At 32.2% G+C, this 22881-nt stretch overlaps 1 protein-coding gene across 2 annotated transcripts in view; it reads right to left on the reverse strand.

Annotated features, from left to right (window-relative positions):
- Positions 1 to 22881, reverse strand: part of NECTIN3 (nectin cell adhesion molecule 3) — a 123877-nt gene that overhangs the window by 34831 nt on the left and 66165 nt on the right. For both annotated transcript variants that reach the window (XM_012501089.2, XM_030801799.1), the window contains exons 6-7: positions 16526 to 16664; positions 13817 to 13898 (exon numbers count right to left, since the gene is read on the reverse strand). In XM_012501089.2, the coding sequence (XP_012356543.1) occupies positions 13817 to 13898; positions 16526 to 16664 (221 nt within the window). The remainder of the gene's footprint in view (positions 1 to 13816; positions 13899 to 16525; positions 16665 to 22881) is intronic.

A 22881-nucleotide genomic window follows, 5' to 3' on the forward strand; every position in this document is an offset into this window, starting at 1 on the left:
TTTTTTTTGAGACGGAGTCTTGCTCTGTCGTCCAGGCTGGAGTGCAGTGGCGCAATCTCGGCTCACTGCAAGCTCTGCCTCCCGGGTTCATGCCATTCTCCTGCCTCAGCCTCCCGAGTAGCTGGGACTACAGGTGCCCACCACCACACCTGGCTAAGTTTTTGTATTTTTAGTAGAGACAGGGTTTCACCGTGTTAGCCAGGATGGTCTCGATCTCCTGACCTCGTGATCCGCCTGCCTCAGCCTCCCAAAGTGCTGGGATTACAGGCGTTAGCCACCGCGCCTAGCCCCTAAACTCCATTCTATTTTATTCTCCCATTAGTTCCAATTTTTCCATCAGAAATAATTTTTAAAATTGGAAAATATATGATCATCACTTTCGTTGCAAAAAGAAAAAAAAATCTATACAGTGCAAAAAATACATAAAGTTAAAAAAATCATGTAAAAAAGAGTTGATGTGAAATATGGGTAAAAATAGCAAGATACTGTCTTATAACTGATTTTGATAATCCAATCCAACTGGGTTTGGCCATTTCCTTTTACTACTGTTTTGAGTCTTATCACTTTGGTTTCCCATTTTTCACATCAGTTCAGGGTACTAGAAAAATCAAAATTTATGAATCTTGACTGTAAAAAAAAAACTGGCAATAAAGGAACATTAATCTAAAAGAAAGGTTAAATTTAAGGGACAGAAACACAATTGGGTTAACAAAATGAATGTATCTGTATGGAAGATGTCTGAATTGACAGGGATTTTAAGATATTAAGAAGGTAGCTAGCTGTGAAATATATACACGTACATGCAGAAATGGAAGCAGATAATTTTAACAGAAGTACAGGGATTGGAAAAGAGAAGGTTATAAATTCATTTGGCACTTACCACCATGGAGTATTCTATTTTGTTCCAAACAACATATTTCATAAGGAATATTAGAATTCAATGAAATAGGGGGACCAGTGAGGGGAGATTAACTACATTATATAAGAAATGGTTAAAAACACTGGGAGTACTCAAGCTGGTTTAAAGAAAATAGTGAGAGCAAGTCAGAGAACTTTAAATATTTGAAAGGCTATCAAACAATTCCTGAAGGATTGTTGTAAGCATTTGAGGTATGTATAAAAAGTGGGTTAAAAATTTTATGTTCTTAATAAATGTAGCTTAAAATGCTTAAGAGATTTTTAAAAATTACAGAGATCATAATCAGGGCTAATTAAGTTGAAAGGAAGGTAGATTTCTAATTTGCTAGCAATTTGGTCTACCAAAAAGAAATACAATGTCTTGTGAGGTAGTAAAATTGTTAATCGAAGTGTTTTAAGCTGAAAGCTAGATGATGACATTTTAGGAATGATGTTGGAGGAAATTTCGCCTTGAGTAGAAGACTGAGCTTTAAGACCTCAAATGGTGTTTTCAACTCCAGGGCAATGACTCACACTTGCCATGTGCTGCCCTGACAACTCTCTCCCTTGTCAAGTTAGGTAACTCATAATATCACATTCCTCACTTAAAAAAAAAAAAAAGTACAGTGGATTAGTTAATTAGTTCCAGTTAATTCATTGTGGAAAATTACCATTAAGGATAGAATGACTCAGTTGTAGAGGACTTTAAAATAAAAATATAAACTTCAGTCACTTTTTGTGAGCCAAATATCATATTCATTATAAATCTTTGTATACAAGAACTATAATGGGAGTGGAAGTGAAGGAATACTCCCTCAGAACAATATTGGTGTTTGGGCTTATAATTACATACAGTATTTTGGGACATAAGAATAGAAAACAATAAAATATAAACCTATTAGAGCAAAAATAGAAAATAATAAAGTACAAATTGTTATGTAAACTAAACAAATATAAAAATAGACTTACAAAAGATAAACTGGAAGCTATTAATTATAAAATCAACAATTAATTCAGTCAGTCTTAATGTTAGCAAATCTAATGGATGTGCAGTGGAAATTCATTGTGGTTTAACTTGTATTTATCTGTTAACTAGTAATGTTGAGTATCTTTCCATGTGCTTATTGGCCATTAGTACATTTTCTTTGACAAAAAGTCTAAATAAATCTGCTCATTTTAAAAAACTGAGTTGTCTTCCTATTGAGTTGTAAGACTTCTTCATATATTCTGGAAGCAAGTCTTTTGTCTGATACAGCTGTTGCAAATTTTGTTTGCGTCTGTGGTTTGCCTTTGTTTTCTTAATGGTGTCTTTCAAAGACCTAATGTTTTCAATTTTAATGAAGTCTGACTTATCACTTTATGTTTTATGTTTTTATGTTCTGGTACAATTAATTTGTGTGTGAACATGCACACATGGTTTAACAATTATACATGCAGTTCATATCTCAATGGGAAATAACCACAGTAAAATTATTCAACTTTGTAACTACCTTTTCTTAAATATAGTCTGCAATTTCTCAGGTTCTACTTAAAAGTAAAGCTACTATTTTACATCATTTTTCTAAAAAGGTATTTGTGGTTTCCATGGGAACACATACATCAATAATAAGGCATTTGAAAGGTTTCAAACAAATACATTTACATGCCATTTCTTTTCATAAACAGGATTGATAGTCTAAAGAACTACTGCCCGCCAAACATCTGAAATTGAGATTATTACCTTCTGTAAAGTGCCAATGAATTTAAACTAGGAATCATCATAAAGCTAGGCATTTCCTTTTAAAGGCCTTTAACAAATCTCATTCTTCTAAACTTACTTATGTACAAGAAATATTCCACCGATAGCAAGTTTTATATCTCATCTAATATTCATTGTGGTTAAACCTACTGTAAAGATATCATTCAAAGTGCATTTTAAGCTTCTAATATCTATATGAGCTGTCAGTCATAATTGTAAAGCAACCATAAGACAATGTTTAATTCACATTTTTAAGAAGAAAATCTTGTTCTTAAAAAAAGCAAAAAAAATTTGAAGTAATTTTTGTTTAGTAAACAAAAATGTTTTTTAAATTCATTGTTATGTGGATTGGCAACAGTTCTTAAAATGAAATTCGAAAACATCTACAGAATAGTGTTGGTTACTTCCACTGTGTGTGCTTTTATAATAACCCACTAGCTAACTAATCAAGTGTATAGTTAAATGTTACATTAAGAATCACATGAAGATAGCTATGTAGAACATTGGTGTCAAGTAATACCAATGTTACTTTTCAATTTACTATCTATATTATTTTTCCAGGGGAAAAAAAGGAGTCAAGATGTAGAACTGGAAGGGGCCTTAAAACTTAACTTTATTCTCAATGCAGAAATGCTTCCTATAACCTACAACAACAGACAACAGCTGAGTCCAATACACAATGTCAGTATTACTTTGCAAGGTATCAGTCCCACTATGAGACAAACCTAATTACTGGAAACATCATCTTTATACTGAGTATTCTAGTCTATCTTCTTGTGACCTTCCTCTTGCAGTTCAAGTTCTGTTTTTTAAAATTATAAAGAAAAACTACACTCCCCAATCAATGGAACAATAAGAAATCACCATGGAGTTTGGCTCTGTGGAAAAAACAGACAAATTATGTAGTCATAGAAATGTTAAATGAACTCAAGCTGGATCTCTTGAAAAACCAGAAGTAGGCCTAAAAGAACTTAATGTATTTTAAGTTCTAAGTTTTTTGCTTGGTTGTCATGGAAACTCATCATAAAGAATGATCCTGAATATGAATGTGTAACATATGTATTTTGCTATTAATCAAAGGTAAGGAAAGTAAGTTGTGACATGTTAGTAAATATGAAAATGACTTTAACAGGCCTAATGCATTTTGAAAAATATTTGTAAAGCAGTATCAATGACTGAAACTAAAGTACCACTCCACATAGGTCCCCTCACCTAAAACAGTAGGTCTTACTAACTTTTCAATAATAAAATGCTGTTTAGTCTGAATTTGAAGATTAACATTTTAATTTACATGCCCAAGAATAAACATATGTCATTGTGGGGCTTATTTCTCAGAATAAGATTCCCAAGTAGCAAGTGATATATATTTAAAAAGATGGAGTTACCAACTGGCTAACTGCTTGCCCTGAACACATTCCCAATTAACATATACCAATAAATCAAATAATGGGATGTTATTATACAAAAACCTAAGTGGATGAACATCTTGGCTTGAAAATGTTCTAAGAAATCAGCAAAATAAATTTGGAATCATGCCACAACCAGATTTAGCCAGTGGTGAAAACATGTCTGTGGGGAAAGAGAGAGGTAACTGTGTCTATTATCATGCCTAGGAACAGGAATTTGAACTATGGTAGCTTGGTAACTATGGAAACTTATCTGACAGGTTGCCAAGGCAAACTAGGTTAAAGATTCCCATTCTCATAAAAGAAAATGGAATAATTTGGTGGCTGCAGATAAGGTCAACTTAACCAAGAATAAACTGTGGTCATGACTACTTTCCCCAAAACAAATCCTTTTGAATGTTTTTCCATTTATTCAATTATTTTTAAAAATTTCTTAATTTTTGGCATTTTAAATCTTTCTAAACCAAAATGTATGTTGAATTTAATCTAGTATTTCTGACTTATGTGAAAACTGTAGCATTTTAAAGAGTTATGGTCTATTTTTTTTTAACTAATGAACCATTTAAAAACATTTAAATTAATTCCTTCTAACATGTCTTCAAACTTAAGATGTTTCTAAAAGAAAATTTTACTTTAACAAAAATTTTAATTCTAATTTCATTTTATTTAAGGCATCTGAATAGATTCAAAAACAAAAGTGTGCTAAGTATTCAATAAATTTGTTCTAAGACACTTTCAGAGTACTAGAGAAGTATCTTAGAGAGCTTTAAGCAACAGTGAAGGCTAGTGATTTGAGATAAAAGTCTAAAAGAAAAGTCATGTTTTCAGTGGAAACACTATCACAGGAGTTAATATAAAACCATGATTATTCAGCAACTCAAAGTCAGTCTACATGGACTTGAATACATACTGGCACTAGGACATAAATATGTGAAATCAGGACAATCCTGGACATTCTAGAATATAAGATTACTGTGCTAATATATAAGGAGGGTATCAATAGCCTGAGATAAGTCTCCCCATTGGTATTTTCATGTAAACAGGTAGTAACAGGTATTATTAATCTCTAATCCTGGGAAGTAAGGCAGGGACTGAGGTCTCACTGGCATTGCTCATGTCACAATATGAAGATACCTACCTTGGACAACTCTCCATTTAGAGCAGCCTTAATTTAGCCTAATTTTTATTCTCTCAAAAGTCCATATATGGACCAATTTTCTATTTTTAACATATCAAAAGAACTTCAACAAAACCATCTGTCCAGAATAAAATCAACACTAAATGGCCAAATTCAAAGTTAAATTATATTGATACTGGCTATGTAAAATTTAATTCACACATAATATGTCCATTCTCTGACAACAATTTAGTTGCTTTGTTCTGAACATTTATAATAGTTCAGCTCTCTGTCCAGACTTCCTTGTATTTACAAAGGAATTGCTCCCAATACATAAACATCATGCTTTTATAAAGAAAGCTACCAGGTGCTCTGAAATTGGGAGGCAATTTCATTGTACTTGGCTTACCACATTAAGCTTCAATGGTTCCTTATTTCTGTTTACTCATTAGTCAATCAAGTTTTGATTAAATAAAATGACAACTAAGAAAAATAGGTCCTCCACACCCCCATTCCAGAGATAAAAGCATGGCACTACATTGTTATCATATAATCTGAACATCATCAAAATTAAGATTTTCTCAAAAGTCACTGTTAGCTGGGCGTGGTGGCTCACGCCTGTAATCCCAGCACTTTGGGAGGCCGAGGCAGGCGGATCAGGAGGTCAAGAGATCAAGACTATCCTGGCCAACATGGTGAAACCCTGTCTCTCCTAAAAATACAAAAATTAGCTGGGCCTGGTGGCGTGCACCTGTAGTTCCAGCTACTTGGGAGGCTGAGGCAGGAGAATCTCTTGAACCTGGGAGTAGGAGGTTGCAGTGAGCCAAGATCACGCCACTGCACTTCAGTCTGGCAACAGAGCAAGACTTGTTTCAAAAAAAAAAAAAAAAAAAAAAGTCACTGTTAAAGAGAATGACAAGCAAAAGAATGGGAGAAAATATCTGCTAATTATATAGCTGACAAAGGACTTGTATCTAAAATATATAAAGAACTCTCAAAACTCATCGATAAGAAAATGATCCAATAAAAAATGAAAAATCTAACAGATATTTCACCAAAGAACATAAACTGATGACAAACCAGCAAATGAAAAAATGTTCTACATATTAGTAACTAGGAAAAATGCAAATTTAAACCTAAATAAAACACAACCACCAACTATTAGAATATCTAATTTTTTTTTTTTTTTTTTTTTTCTGAGACAGAGTCTCGCTGTAGCCCAGGCTGGAGTGCAGTGGCGCGATCTTGGCTCACTGCAGGCTCCACCCCCCGGGGTTCACGCCATTCTCCTGCCTCAGCCTCCCGAGTAGCTGGGACTACAGGCGCCCGCCACCTCGCCCGGCTAATTTTTTGTATTTTTAGTAGAGATGGGGTTTCACTATGTTAGCCAGGATGGTCTCGATCTCCTGACCTCGTGATCTGCCTGCCTCGGCCTCCCAAAGTGCTGGGATTACAGGCGTGAGCCACCGCGCCCGGCCATATCTAAAATTTTTAATGTCTGACCGTAAGTGTTGGTAAGGGTATGAAGCAACTCACATGGCTCATAGGAACATAAACGGTAAAACCATTTAGGATGACAGTTTGGCATTTTCTTAGAAAGTTAAACACAAACTTACCACATGATCCAGTCATTCTACTCCTAGGTGTTTACCCAAGAGAAATGAAAGCATATATTTACACAGAGACTTGTACATAAATATTCATAGCAACTTTGTTTGTAATAGTCCCAAACTGGAAACAAAATGTGCATCAACAGATAAATATATAAACAAAATGCAGTATATTATAGCTACGTAAAGGGAATGAACTACTGATCAACACAACATGAATGAACCTCAAAATCACTATGTAGAGTGAAAGAAGCAAGACCAAAAGAGAGAACATATTGTATAAAATTTGTGTAAAATTTGAGAATATGTAAACTAATACATGACAGAAAGCAGATCAGTGGTTAGTTTCCTAAGGATATGAAAGAGAAGCTGGTAAAGGACTAGAGGGGGGAGATTACAAAGGGACACTAGGACTTTTGGAAATGATGGATATGTACAATATTTTGATTGTGGTGATATTTGCCAGGTATATTTGCGTGTGTGCGCAGTATATGTAAAACATATCAAATTTACATTCTTAATATGTGCAGTTTAGTGTGTGCTAATTAATACTTTAATAAAGCTCTTCTTAAAAAAGGAAGAAAGCTGTCATCATAGGTACTGTCCATTCATCACTAAAATGTAAGCTCCATAGACAATTTTTTTTCATCTTTTATTAACTACATATTCTCAGTGCTGGCACATACTAAATACTCAAGAAATATTTATTTGATAAATGAATGACAAAGAAAAAAACTAAACACTACTATGAATCAAAAAGTGTAGACTCCATATATTCTAGTTTCATTTCAAGCACTACTAAGCTTATAATAAAGGTATGGATATTTCTAAAAGAAACATATGCTAAGTTTAAATAAATCAAAGTAGCACCAGCTTTGTTTTTCTACTGAAATAATTTCACTGCTTAGCATCTTTAATATCTTTATCAAGAATTATACAGCTTCTTTTTAAATAACAATAACAGCAAATGCACAGTAATTACTGTGTGTCAGGCACTATTCTAAGGATGTAGGATATATTAGTTGATTAATCCCTATAAAACCTTATAAAACAAGCTTATCTTTTTCTCATTTATAAGACAGATAGCAAAAGCTTTGATATGATGAAGATGTCAATCTTTTATACTTCACATGTTACATCTGTATCTCCTTTAATTTTATGATTCTTGACAAATATTTTTAGATATTTGGATTTTTAATATATCTTTTTGCTTTGAAGGGCCCTCCCCAACTAAAATCAGTTTATAAATCATGATTTTATCCAAGCTTTGTTGATCACAAAATTTTTTTTCCACCTCAGAGCAGAATAAAGCCCCACAATTCTTTCACTACTTGTCTCAATAATTGCCACTACTTACTAACGGAAGGCAATATAAAAGACGAAAACATTTTTCTACTCAAGGGGAAAATCATGCTAGAAATACTCAATCCTTATTTGAATAATCCACTCAGTCATATACTTTCCTATAATTTGGAAAAAAATGTTAACTCTTCTATCATATTCCTCTCTCTCTTCCCTAATCCCAAAGATCATAACTACTGGTAGTGTCTGGAAACATGTTAAAATATTCAGATCCTGGGAGAAAATAAGACCATCAATGATTACTAACAAAAGCAGCCTACCTAAAAGTTATTATTGGAAGATGGCAATGATGTACTAGAAAAATGACTTTTAAAAAGATATAATGATGGGTTCAAGAAAGGTTTAAATGAAATATGGCCTGATTGTAACTGAATACCTGGAGAGACTTATCTCTTGAACTTATATCCTTAAAACCACAAAGTTTAGCAACATTTGAACTCCAATCATAATTGTTTTGCTTTTCTAAATCTTCTTATAACATAAACCAGTGGAGATATATGATTCATCTTACTAAACTGTTTTTGCCACAGATTTGGATACCATGGAGCAATGCACATGAAATTCATGCTGGAATCAAAACAAAATATTTTCACATCTACTTATAAAACATTTAGAAGTTCATCACAATTTTGTCCGATAAATAAAAAGACAAAAGAATAACAATTTGCAGGAAAAAATGGCTTTTTAAACTTGAAAAGATGCAGAAACCCACTAAAAGATTGCAAAGTTACAATTATATGTACATGCCATTCCTATCAGATTAGCAATAATCAAGTGGAATACATATACATACTATTGGTGAGGTTGTGGAGAAACAGGTATTTTTATATATTATTGGTAGAAGTGCAAAATAGTACAATTCTTATAGAGGATTATTTGGCAATATCTATCAAAACTATAAATACATTTACTGTTTGATGTAGCAAGATCAAATTTAAAAATTTACCCTGCAGATTATACTTGCATACATACAAAAGAGCATATATACCAGGGAATTCATTATAGCATTATTGATTTATTAAAATCATTTGACATTACAAACTACGTAATATACACACATTACAATACTATGTAGACATAAAAAAGATTGGGAATGCCCTCTGCATCTCAGTAATAAAAGATCTCCAGTATATTTTAGGAGAAAATGGCAAGATATGTAACAAGGTATATGTTTATATTACTTTTATAGAGGGGGGAAATAAATTAAAATGCACCTGAGTGTGTGTGTGTGTGTGTGTGTGTGTGTTTTCTTGTCTATGCTTAAAGAAACAGTGCCAAGACATAACTTAATAAAAGTGGTTATCTGTAGATGGGGGTAGGGTAAATAGGTATAGGAATGAGACCTTAGAAAACACCTCTTTATATTGTTTTGTATGCATTATCTATACACTTAAAAAAATATAAAAACATTCTTTCTCTACTAACACTGTCATGAATATTTACAAACATTTACTAAAGAATGCAATATACTATAGTAAATTATTGGAAAGAAATTCAGTTTTTTCAGATAGTTAACAGTGCTGACACTGCATAACCAGTATGACCAGCTTAACATTCCAGGCCAGTGACTCAGGTGTTCAATAGATCTCTATTTTCTTATGCTAAAAGGCTACTTACAGAGGTGGGGAAAGGCACTGCAGAAAAAAACAGAAACTACAGAAAATATAACAAAAATAATATTCACTGAGAAGTCTATTACAAAGATAATTGCTAACATTTAAAAATATTTCTATAGTCTTTTTTTCTCTGTTCTTTTTCATACATTATATATTGATATCTCATACTTGATACAGTGATATTATACACACTGACATTAAATATACTGAAATATAGTATCTGTGATATGGATATTATAAATGAGGCAGAAATTTTCACAGATTATAAACTGAAGAGAATATTAAAAAGGGCTTGATTCCTTTACCTACTCATTCAAAACCTGTTTATTGGAATACATAAGGTAATGCATAAGTTAATTTGCTTGATTTAGTTATTCTACATATATTAAAACATCACGCTGCATGTTGTATATCACAAAAATATATACAATTTTGATCTGTCAAATTAAAATTATCAGGTACTTACATGTGCCAAGCGCTGTGTTATGCACTAAGAATATGGTACTAAACAACAGTGACATGACCCCTGCCTTCATACTGCTTACAGTTTACAACAGCAGTTCTCAAATTTTTGGCCCCAGGACCCCTTTATGAACTTTTACATTTTGAGGACTCCAAGCACTTTCATTTATAGGAATAATAGCTATCTATATTTACCATGTTATTCATTTAAACTAAGAGTTTTTAAAAATTTAATTCATTTAAAAAGAATAGGAAACCAATTACAGGTAAATATAAACAGTATTTCCTAAATTTTATAAATCTTTTAATATCTGAGTCAAAAGAGAAAAGTTTGATTTTCATATCTGCTACAGCATTCAGTCTACTGTAATATGTTGTTTAGTTGAAGTATATAAAGAAAAAAAGCTTCACACAAATACATTAGTTGGAAAAGGGAGACTATTTCAATAGTCTTCAGATAATTAGAAAAATACTTCTGCAATACTAAACTAAAATGTTACAAGTGGTAGTTTCTTAAGGTTAGCTGCTATGTGGAATCTAAAAACATACCAATAAGCTTTTTATATTCTGTGTCATTCATACAAGTACTTTATGCATATATTACATTTCATCACATAGAAAATTTACACACACATACACAAATATACATATTTGTGTACATATAAACCAAATGTCTTAAGTCATGAAAACTGATACGTGTTATTATACATGACATACTGTTCATAAAACTGTTTTAGGATTGTTAAGAACTAAAAATTTACCAAAAATCATCTGACAGATAACTACTGTGAAAATAGGTATCAGGAGAGAAAATCTCTCGATAGTCAAGTGATTGAAAAGCTTTTATTAACATGATATGTCAGCACTGTAAAAATAACTTCAAAAGCCTCATTCCCCATAATATTGCTGCTAGACTGAAATTCCTATTATCATTCTCAGTAGAGTCAAATAAATATCCATTTCATGGAATCTCCTGGCCATGATTTCTAAGATTCAATACTATTTTAGCTGAAACACAGAATATTCTAAAAGATTTACACTTTCATTCAGATTTTTCCATATCGTAAATCCAACTATATTCAAAATACTAGATATGTTTTCCTGAAAATGTTCCCTAGATCATTTTAGTTGGTTTGGAAAACAGTTTTCACAATGTTTTTAATTCTTCCAAATCAAGGCTAAAAAATAGCATTATTCATAGAATGCTGTGTTTTCAAAAATTTTAATGCAAGGAAATTCTATACTAGTCTTCAATTATTTCATATCAGATTTAAAACTGAATGACATAAGGAAGCCCCTCATATGTATTCCCCTGAAAAATCACAATATGCAAGGGATAAAAAGGAGAACTGTCATTTGCAGCAAATAGATTATATTCCTAAGAAATGTAAAAAAAAATAAAATGAAAAACCATTAAAATGAATCAAAAATTTGATAAAAGAGGCTGCATATAAGATTCATATTTTTAAACAGGCATTTCTATATGCTAATAGCCAATTTAAAAAGTTCATGGGAGGAGGGTGGAGAGAAATCCCAGTGACTATCAATAAATACTTAAAATGCCTAAAGTAAACCTAATAGGAATGTGGAAAGCACATACCAGAAAAGAGATTTTATTCCAGCATACATACATACACACACACACACACACACACACACACACACACACACACACACACACTACCTACCAGAATAGAGGCTTATCTGGTTTCTAGATGGGAAGAAATGACATTATTGTAAAGTTGTCAATTCTTACTAAATTAATTCAGGAGTTCAATAGAATTTTTATGGAATCTGGGAAGGTAATTCTGAAGTAGACACAGAAAAGAAAAGTCAAGAAAAATTTTGAAAGAAGAACAGAGATAAGGGAATTTACTGAATATCAAATCATATTATAAGACAATAGTAATTGAAATAGCAGTATCTTGGTTTAGGAAGAGAAAGACATAGCAATACAACAGAATTAAGAGTTCAGAAACAGACCTAATATGTATGATAATTTATTTTAGGATAAAAGTGCTCTCACACCATGCAAAAGTATAGGTAATTCAAAAGTATTTGGACAACTGGTTATCCCATTGGGAAAAATGGGTCTCTACCTCTTTATCAAGTTTAATAAAGTTTCAGATTAAAATGAAACATAAACCATAAAACTATTAGTTTTCTAAGACTTTTTTCTATACTCTAGTTCAAGGAGAAGGAAATGTAAGGAAGCCATTTCAGACAATACAGAACTTCCAACAAATAGAAGGAAAGAGACAAACAGATTTTTACTACATAAAAATGTAAAATTTTCTATATGACACTATAAGGTTAAAAAATAAGAGATGAATATAATACAAAAGATTACTATCCACATCAAAGAGTTCCTAAAAAACTAAGAAGCAAAGTTCAAAAAGTAACCAAAAATCTGAAAAATGATACAAAAAGATAATTTACAGAACTATTAATACTTATAGCCAATCGATTATGAAAAGCAGATCAACTTCATCTAGGATCGACAAAACGTTTTAATGAGCTACTTTTTCAGTTATCTAACTGGCAAAAAAACAAATCCAGACTAAAACCAAAACCAAAACAAAACAAAACAAAATACAACAGCTCCAGCTAAGAATTTTAAGACATTTCACACCACCTGTCAATTTCATTTATTTGCCAAGAGATGAGACTACACTCTTTATGTGAGAACAAAAGGTCTGAAAACATGGCACATCTTCACAATCAGGACACCTAACTGTGTAAGATGACAAAGCTAGTGTCCACTGACAGTGGGCCCACATGCCAGGGAATGCTCCTTCCTGCCCCATTCTTGGACAGCAGACTGACTATACGGTCAGCTGAGGAACAAAAGCTGAGAATACCTTGGCAGAAACATTTCTTTAGAATTTTTCCACCAAATTAAATCAATGAATTGATGGGCTAATGATTTGCCTTATTCAGGCTGAAGATACAGGACATACTTTAGGAGGAAAGTATTATAGACTATGCCCCCAGAGGTTATACAATCCCAGTACAGCTTAGAGATCCAACATCTTGTATGGGTGATAGAGAAAAAGACAAAGCAAACATACAAATACAACCACTAAAGTTGAGAATCAAAGAATTCAAATATTCTGATAGTTTACAACTTTCCCAAATACCAAATATAGCACATTAATCCAGGTGTGGAATACAAGACAGAAGCACTGAATCAATACTTTCACATGAATTAATGTGAACTGATTCCAAAATAGAATAAAATATAGTACACTCCAAGGAAAAGAAGCCCTTCATGCTACTCAGCAGATAATCATTTTCTACTCTTTATTTTACAGTAAATCTGTATGTCAATAAAACTGTATTAACAGTAAGTCTTCAACAAGTATTTAGTAAAAAGCCTAATATAATGTTGATTTGTCTTATCTATACTGGCCATAACTTCTTGTTTGTTGACAAAATTTGATCTCTTAAATGTTTCAGAGAAATGACTGAGCATGTTAAAACTTAGGTATTGCTATGTAACCTTTAATGCATAATGACTAAACAACATATTGAAAGAAATAATACAAATGGCTTAGTTTTTTTTAATTGTATCTTACATTATCTTAAATGTACTCATGAACACATACCTGATATAGGTCTTTCTGAGGCAAAGGTGGGGATCGTTCTTCATACACAGGAGGTGGTTTATGTGTGGGTGGAAGGTCAATCCTGCATTGCAAAGGTTAAAACATGTGATTGTCACATTTAGAAAAAAAAAAAAGCAAAAGAAAATCAAGGTTCTCAGTTTTGAGAGTATTTTCCTCATATTATATAGATAATATTTACTCTAGCCTACCTGTTTAATTCAGTTCTTACATCGCCATTAATCTATCAAAGATCAAAAATAAAAGTAAACATTGGTGTTAAAGGTTGCCATATGGAGAACCAATCATGTTTAAAGAAGGAATTAAAATAGAAGAATCGAAATTAAGTAATCCAGTATATGACTTGACTTCAGTGCATGTTTTAATATTTGACTATGTCTATCAACATTTTAGAGTCTCACTACACTTTCCTCCAAAGTGTCATGAGAAATGTTTACACTGTATTTTAGAAATACTTCCAAAACTGATTTTCAAAAGCTCTAGTCACTCTTACAATATTCACCAATTAATATTTTCAATCTACAGACCATTATAAATCTTGCCATCTGAAATAAACAAAATAACCATTACATTTTTAGGGAACACATTTATTTTTTCCAAAGTTACATGAGCTATCAGAAAATCAACATTTTCATATATTTTAAATATTGTTTACTTATAATATAGGTTTTAATATACCTTATAGCTCTCTGCATTTTACAAAATTTTATAAATATAGTCTCATGCTTTTGAAGATCACAGATAACATTTTCAGTACTTGTGCTTAGAAAATCAAAAAGTTATCTATATTAAAGGATAAAGGGAATGAAAGCTACAGATCCTGAAGTAATAAATTCTCTGTGGTCTAATAATGTCTCAATGAGCATAAATTAGTATTTTAAATGATTAAAACTTAAATGATAAATAAAATGGTTACATTAATTTGTTAACCTACCAGTAAATTATGTTTTTGAAATTATAGAAAAGCCAAGATAATCCGGGAATTAAGTTAACCACATGCTAGTCACTCTTGAAAGACTGAAGCACTCCAGTCCCACAAGTATTATACTGAAAGAGCATTTTATCATCCTTTATTTAAAATAATTGTTTTTTCTTATCTAACAAAAACCACAGCAAATTTCTAGCTCCAAGGTGCCACAGGCCATTTAGGTGAGAAAAATGAGGCTCATTGAGATAAAGTACTTGTTCATGGTCATTGTACTAATTTGATCATGACAGAGCTGTAACTGACACACAAGTGTCTTTGATACAAAGACTAGTGCTATAATTGTGCCAAATTAGAGAAGCAAAGACATATACGAAGCATTTATGAAGACAGAAGAACTATATTCTTTGAAACCTGCACATTGTGCACATGTACCCTAAAACCTAAAGTATAATAAAAATAAAAAATAAAAAAAAAAATTGCAAAAAAAAAAAAAAGAAAAAAAAGAAAATGTGGCACATATACACCATGGAATACTATGCAGCCATAAAAAATGATGAGTTCATGTCCTTTGTAGGGACGTGGATGAAGCTGGAAACCAACATTCTCAAAAAGTATCGCAAGGACAAAAAGACAAGCACCGCGTGTTCTCACTCATAGGTGGGAATCGAACAATGAGAACACATGGACACAGGAAGGGGAACATCACACACCCCACTGGGGACTGTTGTGGGGTGGGGGAAGGGGGGAGGGATAGCATTAGGAGATATACCTAATGCTAAATGACGAGTTAATGGGTGCAGCACACCAACATGGCACATGGATACATATGTAACAAACCTGCATGTTGTGCACAAAAACTTAAAGTATAATAATAAAATAAAATAATAAATAAATATATAATAAATAAATAAAATCCAGAATTTCTGGGGTTTTCTCATTAAAAAAAAAGAAAGAAATCTATCCAGAAAAAAAAAAAAAAGAAAGTCAACCTTATGTCCTAACATAAAAACATTAATAAACCACATAAGAAATAATGCTGTTTGTAAAGAGCTTCACAATTTATAAAATATTATCTTATTCTACTATCATCTCAACCATGTGAGGTAAGTAGGAAGAGCATTATTCATATTTCTCAGATGAAGCAACAAAGCTGTTGATAGAATTAAGAGAACTGAGACACTGGTCATCTGATTCTACAGCAAGGTGCAATTTCTGCCTTACAACTCTATCTCAATGACTAGGTCAAAAATATTGCTTATTCTTTAAATAAGAAGATGTATATTTTATAAGTCACCAAAAAAAAGCATTTTTCTTAAGAAAAAATTTTTAAAACAATGTATTTAATAACTTGATAGTTCAGTTATATCTATACATAAGACATGCATATACAATAAGAAGAAGCCATTAAAACTTCAAAGATATTTTTATATGTCTTTCGGTTACCACTTCATGAAAGGCCTACACGAAAGGCCTATTCAGAAGGCAGGACGATATAAAGTATTACTATGTTACTCTTTAGAAAGGTGTCTAATATGCTCTAGGTGAAACATGTAAAGCCGTTCTATACCTCTAGAAGCCCCTTGACAATGTTCATTTACCAAGATATAGTTTGAGATATTCTGATGAAACCAGGGTCATCTAACAAAGGCCTAACATTATCCTTACTTCTATCCCTTAAGTTCTTTATGAGGAGCTGTAAAGGTAAACACAAAGATTGACACATACTGATATTCACAGTTGAACAAAGGAAAAAAGTTACTTACACTTTGTCAAGATAGGATGGTCTCTTTTTTCGAGGAGTCAGCAGCACAGTCACAAAGATAGCAATGATGAAAAGGGCAAGAACAGCTCCAATTACTGCTCCAGCTACAGCTATGGAAGAGGTCTGCTTAAACGGAACATCTGTAAAGTAACAAAAATTAGGCTTTTCAAATAATCTTAAAAATAATTCTTGAAATTGCATACCTTTTCTACAATGTGCAAACTATTTGACTGAAGTATGTTATCCAAGAGCCAGGTTAGAGGACCCCAAATTTCATTCATTAGGTTTAGTGGCATTATGCTAAAACCCTTTGTTCTTTCTTGTATTACTTTAATACCTCAGCTTAACTTTTACAAAATTATGTAAATATCCCCAAACATCACCAAGAGAATATATTCTCGATATGTAAAGAGTATCTGGAGAAGAAGAGAGAGAAAGAGGTGAAAGTAATTTTAAGTTTGTACTCTAAAAGGTAATTTTAAAAATCAGTATTCTCTAATATAAATGACCAGTAATACAGACATTTAGCACTTTTATTCTATTAAAATAAAAACATCTATTAACAAAATTGAAAAACTTCAGGCGAAAAACAGAAAATATCCCAGATCAAAAAAACATTGACATTGGACACTGTAAAATTTGAAAAATATTTTTAAATATTAATATTAAAACAGGACTTGCACAAAATTTCCCTTAATTCATGCACATTTAATACAAAGTGCACTAAAAATAGCTTCTCTACTACAACATTTAAATAGAAATTCTTCCTATCTCCTGGCCATAGACATATGTCATTTCTGAATACCAACTTCTCTTTCCCACACTGCACCACAATTTTTTAAGAAAGGATTTAAAAAATATATTTGGCTGTTAGCATTTCACATTTTTCCAAAAAATTCAATCACAATTTTATGAACTCCCAAATAAGGGAATGTACTAAAACTATTACAAGTACTACATATTTTCAAATGTTAAGTATTAAGGAATGTAACAAAACAATCTTTACGTGTAAGTATTACTTTGACAATTTCAGCTATATTAAATCCAGTAACTAAATTTTGTGGAATTTGTGAATTACAAAGTTCCTTCACACATCTGATTTTGTTTTTGTCTTTCTTACCAATAAAAAAAGATACTGAGATAACATTCTATAGATAAAGATATTGCAGTTCTGAAGTTAAATAATCTGCCAAGACCATTCAATCAATGAATAGTAGAGAACACAGAGAGAAATAAAGTTAGGTTGGAGCAGGGTAGAAGCCTCCACTATTACCCCTTGTTGGAAGAGAATGTTTTTGTTAACATATGTAATACAGACTAATGAAGAGGTCTCAGTTTTACTTAAATTGACATAATCTTCACATATACTCTTAAATAACTGCAATAATTGTTGGGACCCAGACACGGCAAAGTTACAGAATTAGCACTATTGGTTTTGAAATATGTTTCACCTACTTACCATGATAGTATTCCCATATAAATACATATTTGTAAGTATTTTGCAATTGTTTTTATTTAAATGTGGGTAACATGGTAGTTTAGATTGCCAAAAAGAATGTTTTACTTTCTTCCAAATTATAAAAATGTCTTTAGAATACTAACAATCCTGAGTTTATTAATAGCTCATTTTGTTTAGCTCATTTTGAAATAAAAATCTTACAACCAGTAAGTGCAAGTCACTCATTTCAATAACGTTTCCAATGAAGATTCCGAAACATTATAGCTCAGTCATTCGTGGTGACCTTCATTTGCTAATACCAGCCTGGTTTATCTATTGTTGCTCAATTTTCTAATCTATCTCCATTTGAATATGTACCAGATGAAAAAAAAATTTGAAACCCAGTACAGCCAAATATCATTCTGCACTTGTAAATGTGAGATAGATTTGGGATGACTTATGGATAATCTGTATTATCATTTTCCCCACCATACAGATTATAGCTTTGACCACTGAACACAGCCATAAAGTAGATGGTCCTACTCAATCCTTAATAGGCCAGTTGAAACTATTAAGTTTATGCAATTTGACCAAGGTCATGCATCTCTAGTCAGTGGCACAAATAAAAAATACTAATATTGTCAAGTATGTTATTTACTCCACACCAATTATTCCAAAGGTCTTCCTCTCTTGGAAATTTTTCTTTTGCTGAAGATCACCTTTCATGTTTGCCCAACTGTACAGAATTTAAATTTTTCTTATTTTGATGACAATGTTAATACTGTAAGGGTTTTTTTTCAAAATTACTTTTGAAAGTTCATGTTACTCTTTGAGTGGGGCTAAATTAAGATTCTCAATCTAGAGATCATTATAAATTTTTTATCAAACTATACATCTCCTCTAAGAAAGCCTTCAACTTCAACAATAATCTGAGGTTTGGTAGTGCTCTGTAATAAAACCACATAATGTAGACTTTTAATCTCTTAATTTCCAACTTTAAATAGATACTATTTTGGTATCTGGAAGTAATGTTTGTCTAAATATATTTCTTAAACATTTTAATTACAATCTATCCAATTTTGTCACACTAGTCTTATAATTTCTAGCTCTAGGATTCTATGAGAGTTGACTATATGTATATCACAACACTTCCTTCTATCTTAATTTGGACATCTTCATTTCACCTGGTTCCATTCATTCTTTATCATATGTATCCTCTTTCTCCCATACCTCTTTGTAGTATTAGAATAGGCTGGTAGCTGCTGAAATGAGCAAATGGAGGAAAAACTAGGTATGAATCTATTTCCCCACTAGATGACCTACTTTATGTAGGTCAATTGATTATGCTAAATATGCATGTGGGATATATTTCATGTTTTCTTTTCTGATTCTAATTGAGAAAAAAAGAGGTAAGTACTTAAGGTGTTAATAATTTAAGGGTATTAACAGTTGATGAAAACCAGTATGAAAGCAAAGGAGGAGCTCGAATCTTTTGCATTCAAGTCAAGCATTTTGATGAAAATTGGTAATTTAGCCCCAACACCGTTTCGCACATATCCCAGCCCAAATAAACAAGTATTCTGATGAAAATTGAGAATTTAGCCTCAACCTGTTTCCCCTTTCCCAACCCAAATAAACACATACATACTACATAGACTCTATATCCCAATAAAGCCACTACAGAGGAAAAAAATTAAGTGACCAAATGTATAAACATGGCATTTTTAAACACTAAGGTAGTTTACTGAATGAATGACATGAAACATTACCATCGACCTAAGGAGATGTTCTACTAAGAGCAATATATGCTTACAAGAGGCAGAAAACAAGACAAAACTTATAAAATATTTACCACTAAAAGACTGGTGCATGCATTTCTAAAAAAAGACCAGCTTGCTGTTATCACAGTAGTAATGGTAACGCATATTCACTGGAAACTTACCTCCAAAAATAGAAAAAGAGCACTCTCCAACACAACAAGAGTATACTGCCACACCTAATTAAAAGATAGCATGCACATGTCTTCTGGGGAAGATGTCTAAAAATCCACTAGTTACCAACCAATAAAAAAAAAATATGGATATAAGAAATGACTTTCATTACTTTTTGGAAAAAAAGTGCAAAAATATTATAAATAATAAATTGAAGTATTTTTATCATTCAAAAACAAATAATTTTTAAAGTAAAGCTATTGAAACATATGTGTACACCTAATTCACATCTAAAACTGAGACATGCCCTATTTTTTCTCTTCAGGACCTTTGACAAAACTTAGTGATGACATCACAGGTTTATGTGTTGGCCCCCTACAAAGTTATCTTCCCACCTTTGATTTGTTCCCATACTATGTATTATTGTATTACCAATTTTTCCCCATAAATAATCCCATTCTTCATTTGTAATAGCCCCTTTAATGTTTATTTTCTCAATATGACTTATTAGCTTTTATATCCATCCGAACATTTATGTCTCACTACTTTTTTATTAAAGTGCTCCATTTGGATCAGGTCAGTCTCCTCAGCCTCTCAAAGAATTACCCCAAGCACCTAGTATGTGTCAGGCCTTGTGCTAAGTGCCAGGAATGCAGGGATAAATTTTACGTGGTAATAAAGAGCAAAATCCCCCAAAGTAGAGTCAAAGAATCCATGAAATATATGTCATCCAGGAAGTATAGAAATATTACCACTTATCTTTAAAAAAGACATTTCATGGAAATAACTGTTTACTAGTATATAATACATGGATTGGCACTGGTTGCTCCCCTTGTCCAAGTATCAGGTGTTTTCCTGCCACACAGAGCACCCACTGTATCTATGGGGAGAGTGAAATGGGATAGTTCCAGAAGAAAATTAAGTAGAGAGCCCTTCACTTGGTTGTTCCTTCACATCTTGTGACACGATTTATGAGAGCTCAGCTGAGTGAACTAATAACTTATCTAGATTTAACCAGTAGTCAAAAATGTAAAGGAAGAATTGTATGAGTGTCGCATGTGACAGGTAAATAGCTAAGACACATGGACTCTGTGGAGATATCAGTGCTAATCCACGTTATATACTAGTAAGCGTTTATTCGTAGTATCATTCCCGCAAATAATTGGCAAAAAACCCCCACATAACACTAATAATACCGGCACTAATAACTGGCAATACAAATATCTTACTCTTAATACACAAATTTTATCAGCTACAGTATGAAGTAAAATTTGCATGGCAATCTAACCAGATATAACAAGTCAACCAAAAAAAAAGATCAAATGCATCAGCAGACCAGTTAAAATATATTTACATTTACTCATTAACAATAAACCTCACACTAAACCTATAATGTGCTGAAACAGTAGCTAATGTGAAGGAGAAGTTATTGATTAGCAAGACATTGAACAACCAAATATCTAGAACATAAACTCTAAAAATAGTGGTTGGTATGAAAACTGTTAACATCCAAACAATCTACTTCTTCCATTTGAATTTTTGTTTTTGAGAGGTGGCATTTTAGTTATCACATCTAAAAACCAAGTATCAACATGCACTGACCATGATATCAGACCTTTCAATCACTGAATCAAAAAGTATAAAATTGAAAATAAAAAATGCATGAAGAACATTCAATCATGTAGTTTTACCAAAAATGTTTTAGTAATAAAAAAGTTAACTTTTAAAATGAAATGCAATCATATTGTTTCCCCAAGTCTTAGTTTTAGTGAGAAAAAATTAACATGTTAAATATATTATCAGAGAGCTAAAATTTCCATTTTTGAATATTTCATAATGCATGTAGCCAACTGCTGTAGTAGCACATGTATAATGGGAGTACAGACTTAATTTTGAACTGGGAGGTACACCTAAAGGAGTTTTCACTGATCTGGAGAAGAGAAAAACCAGAAGATGTGAGGTTATTGATAGATAAAGTTGATAGGAAGCAGCATGATAATTATTCAGACATCTAGGTATATGATATGGTAAAAGAACAGGGTTAATAGACCTAGGCATCGAGCACCAAATGGCAGCTAATATCACACACAAAAAAGTAAGCATTATGTGCTTTCTGATGGAAACACATAGCACCACTTATATATGATGTAATCTTGCCCTCAAATTAAACCTCAATCTAACCAAGGCTCTAGATCTCACTACCAATTTACAGAAAATACAGAGGGATGTATGTGGGATGCAAATGGCAGAATTTAAACTGGAAAAATTTAGAACAAATGAAGCAGTTTCTTTAAGAAATAAATTGCAAGGGAAAATGGGGTGAGGGGTAAACAGAGTAAAAGCTATTTCTAGCAATCACATGAATGGATCATATTTGGAAAACCTGATTAAAACTGCAAAATACATATGATTAGAAATTTGAATGCTCACTTGACAGAATGTTAGGGAATTATTATTAATTTTGGTGTAATAATGATACTGTGGTTACTTTTTTAAATGGTCTTTATTTTTCAGAGCTATATACTGATTTATTTACAGATGAAGTAATATCAAGAGGGATTATGTAGGTAGGGGTCTAAATGGAGTAAGACTGACCAGGAATTGATGATAACTGAAGCTAGTACATGGAGGTCCATTTCATTATTCTGTCCTATTTTTGTATAATTTTCCATAATAAGAAGTTTGTTGTTGTTGTTGTTTTTTTAAGAAAGGCCAAGTCACCTAGATCCTACCTTTGGCTTTTAGATAGAACTGTCACTTTACAATTAGGTTTTCCCTGGGATATTTCTCATAATTGAGACTGTACAACTTGCATATCATGTCTATGTAGCAATATTATGCACATAAGGAAATGAGGCTCTAAAACTATTCTCATGTTTTGAAGATTACATTTTAAAGTTATTGCTCTAAAAGGTCATTGCTCTAAAAGGTCATTTTCAATCAGCTTCATTAGCAACCAGCCAGAAAAAACAGCAGCTATTAAAAGGC

Source organism: Nomascus leucogenys, chromosome 21 (assembly GCF_006542625.1).
Source record: "Nomascus leucogenys isolate Asia chromosome 21, Asia_NLE_v1, whole genome shotgun sequence".
NCBI lineage: Eukaryota > Metazoa > Chordata > Mammalia > Primates > Hylobatidae > Nomascus > Nomascus leucogenys.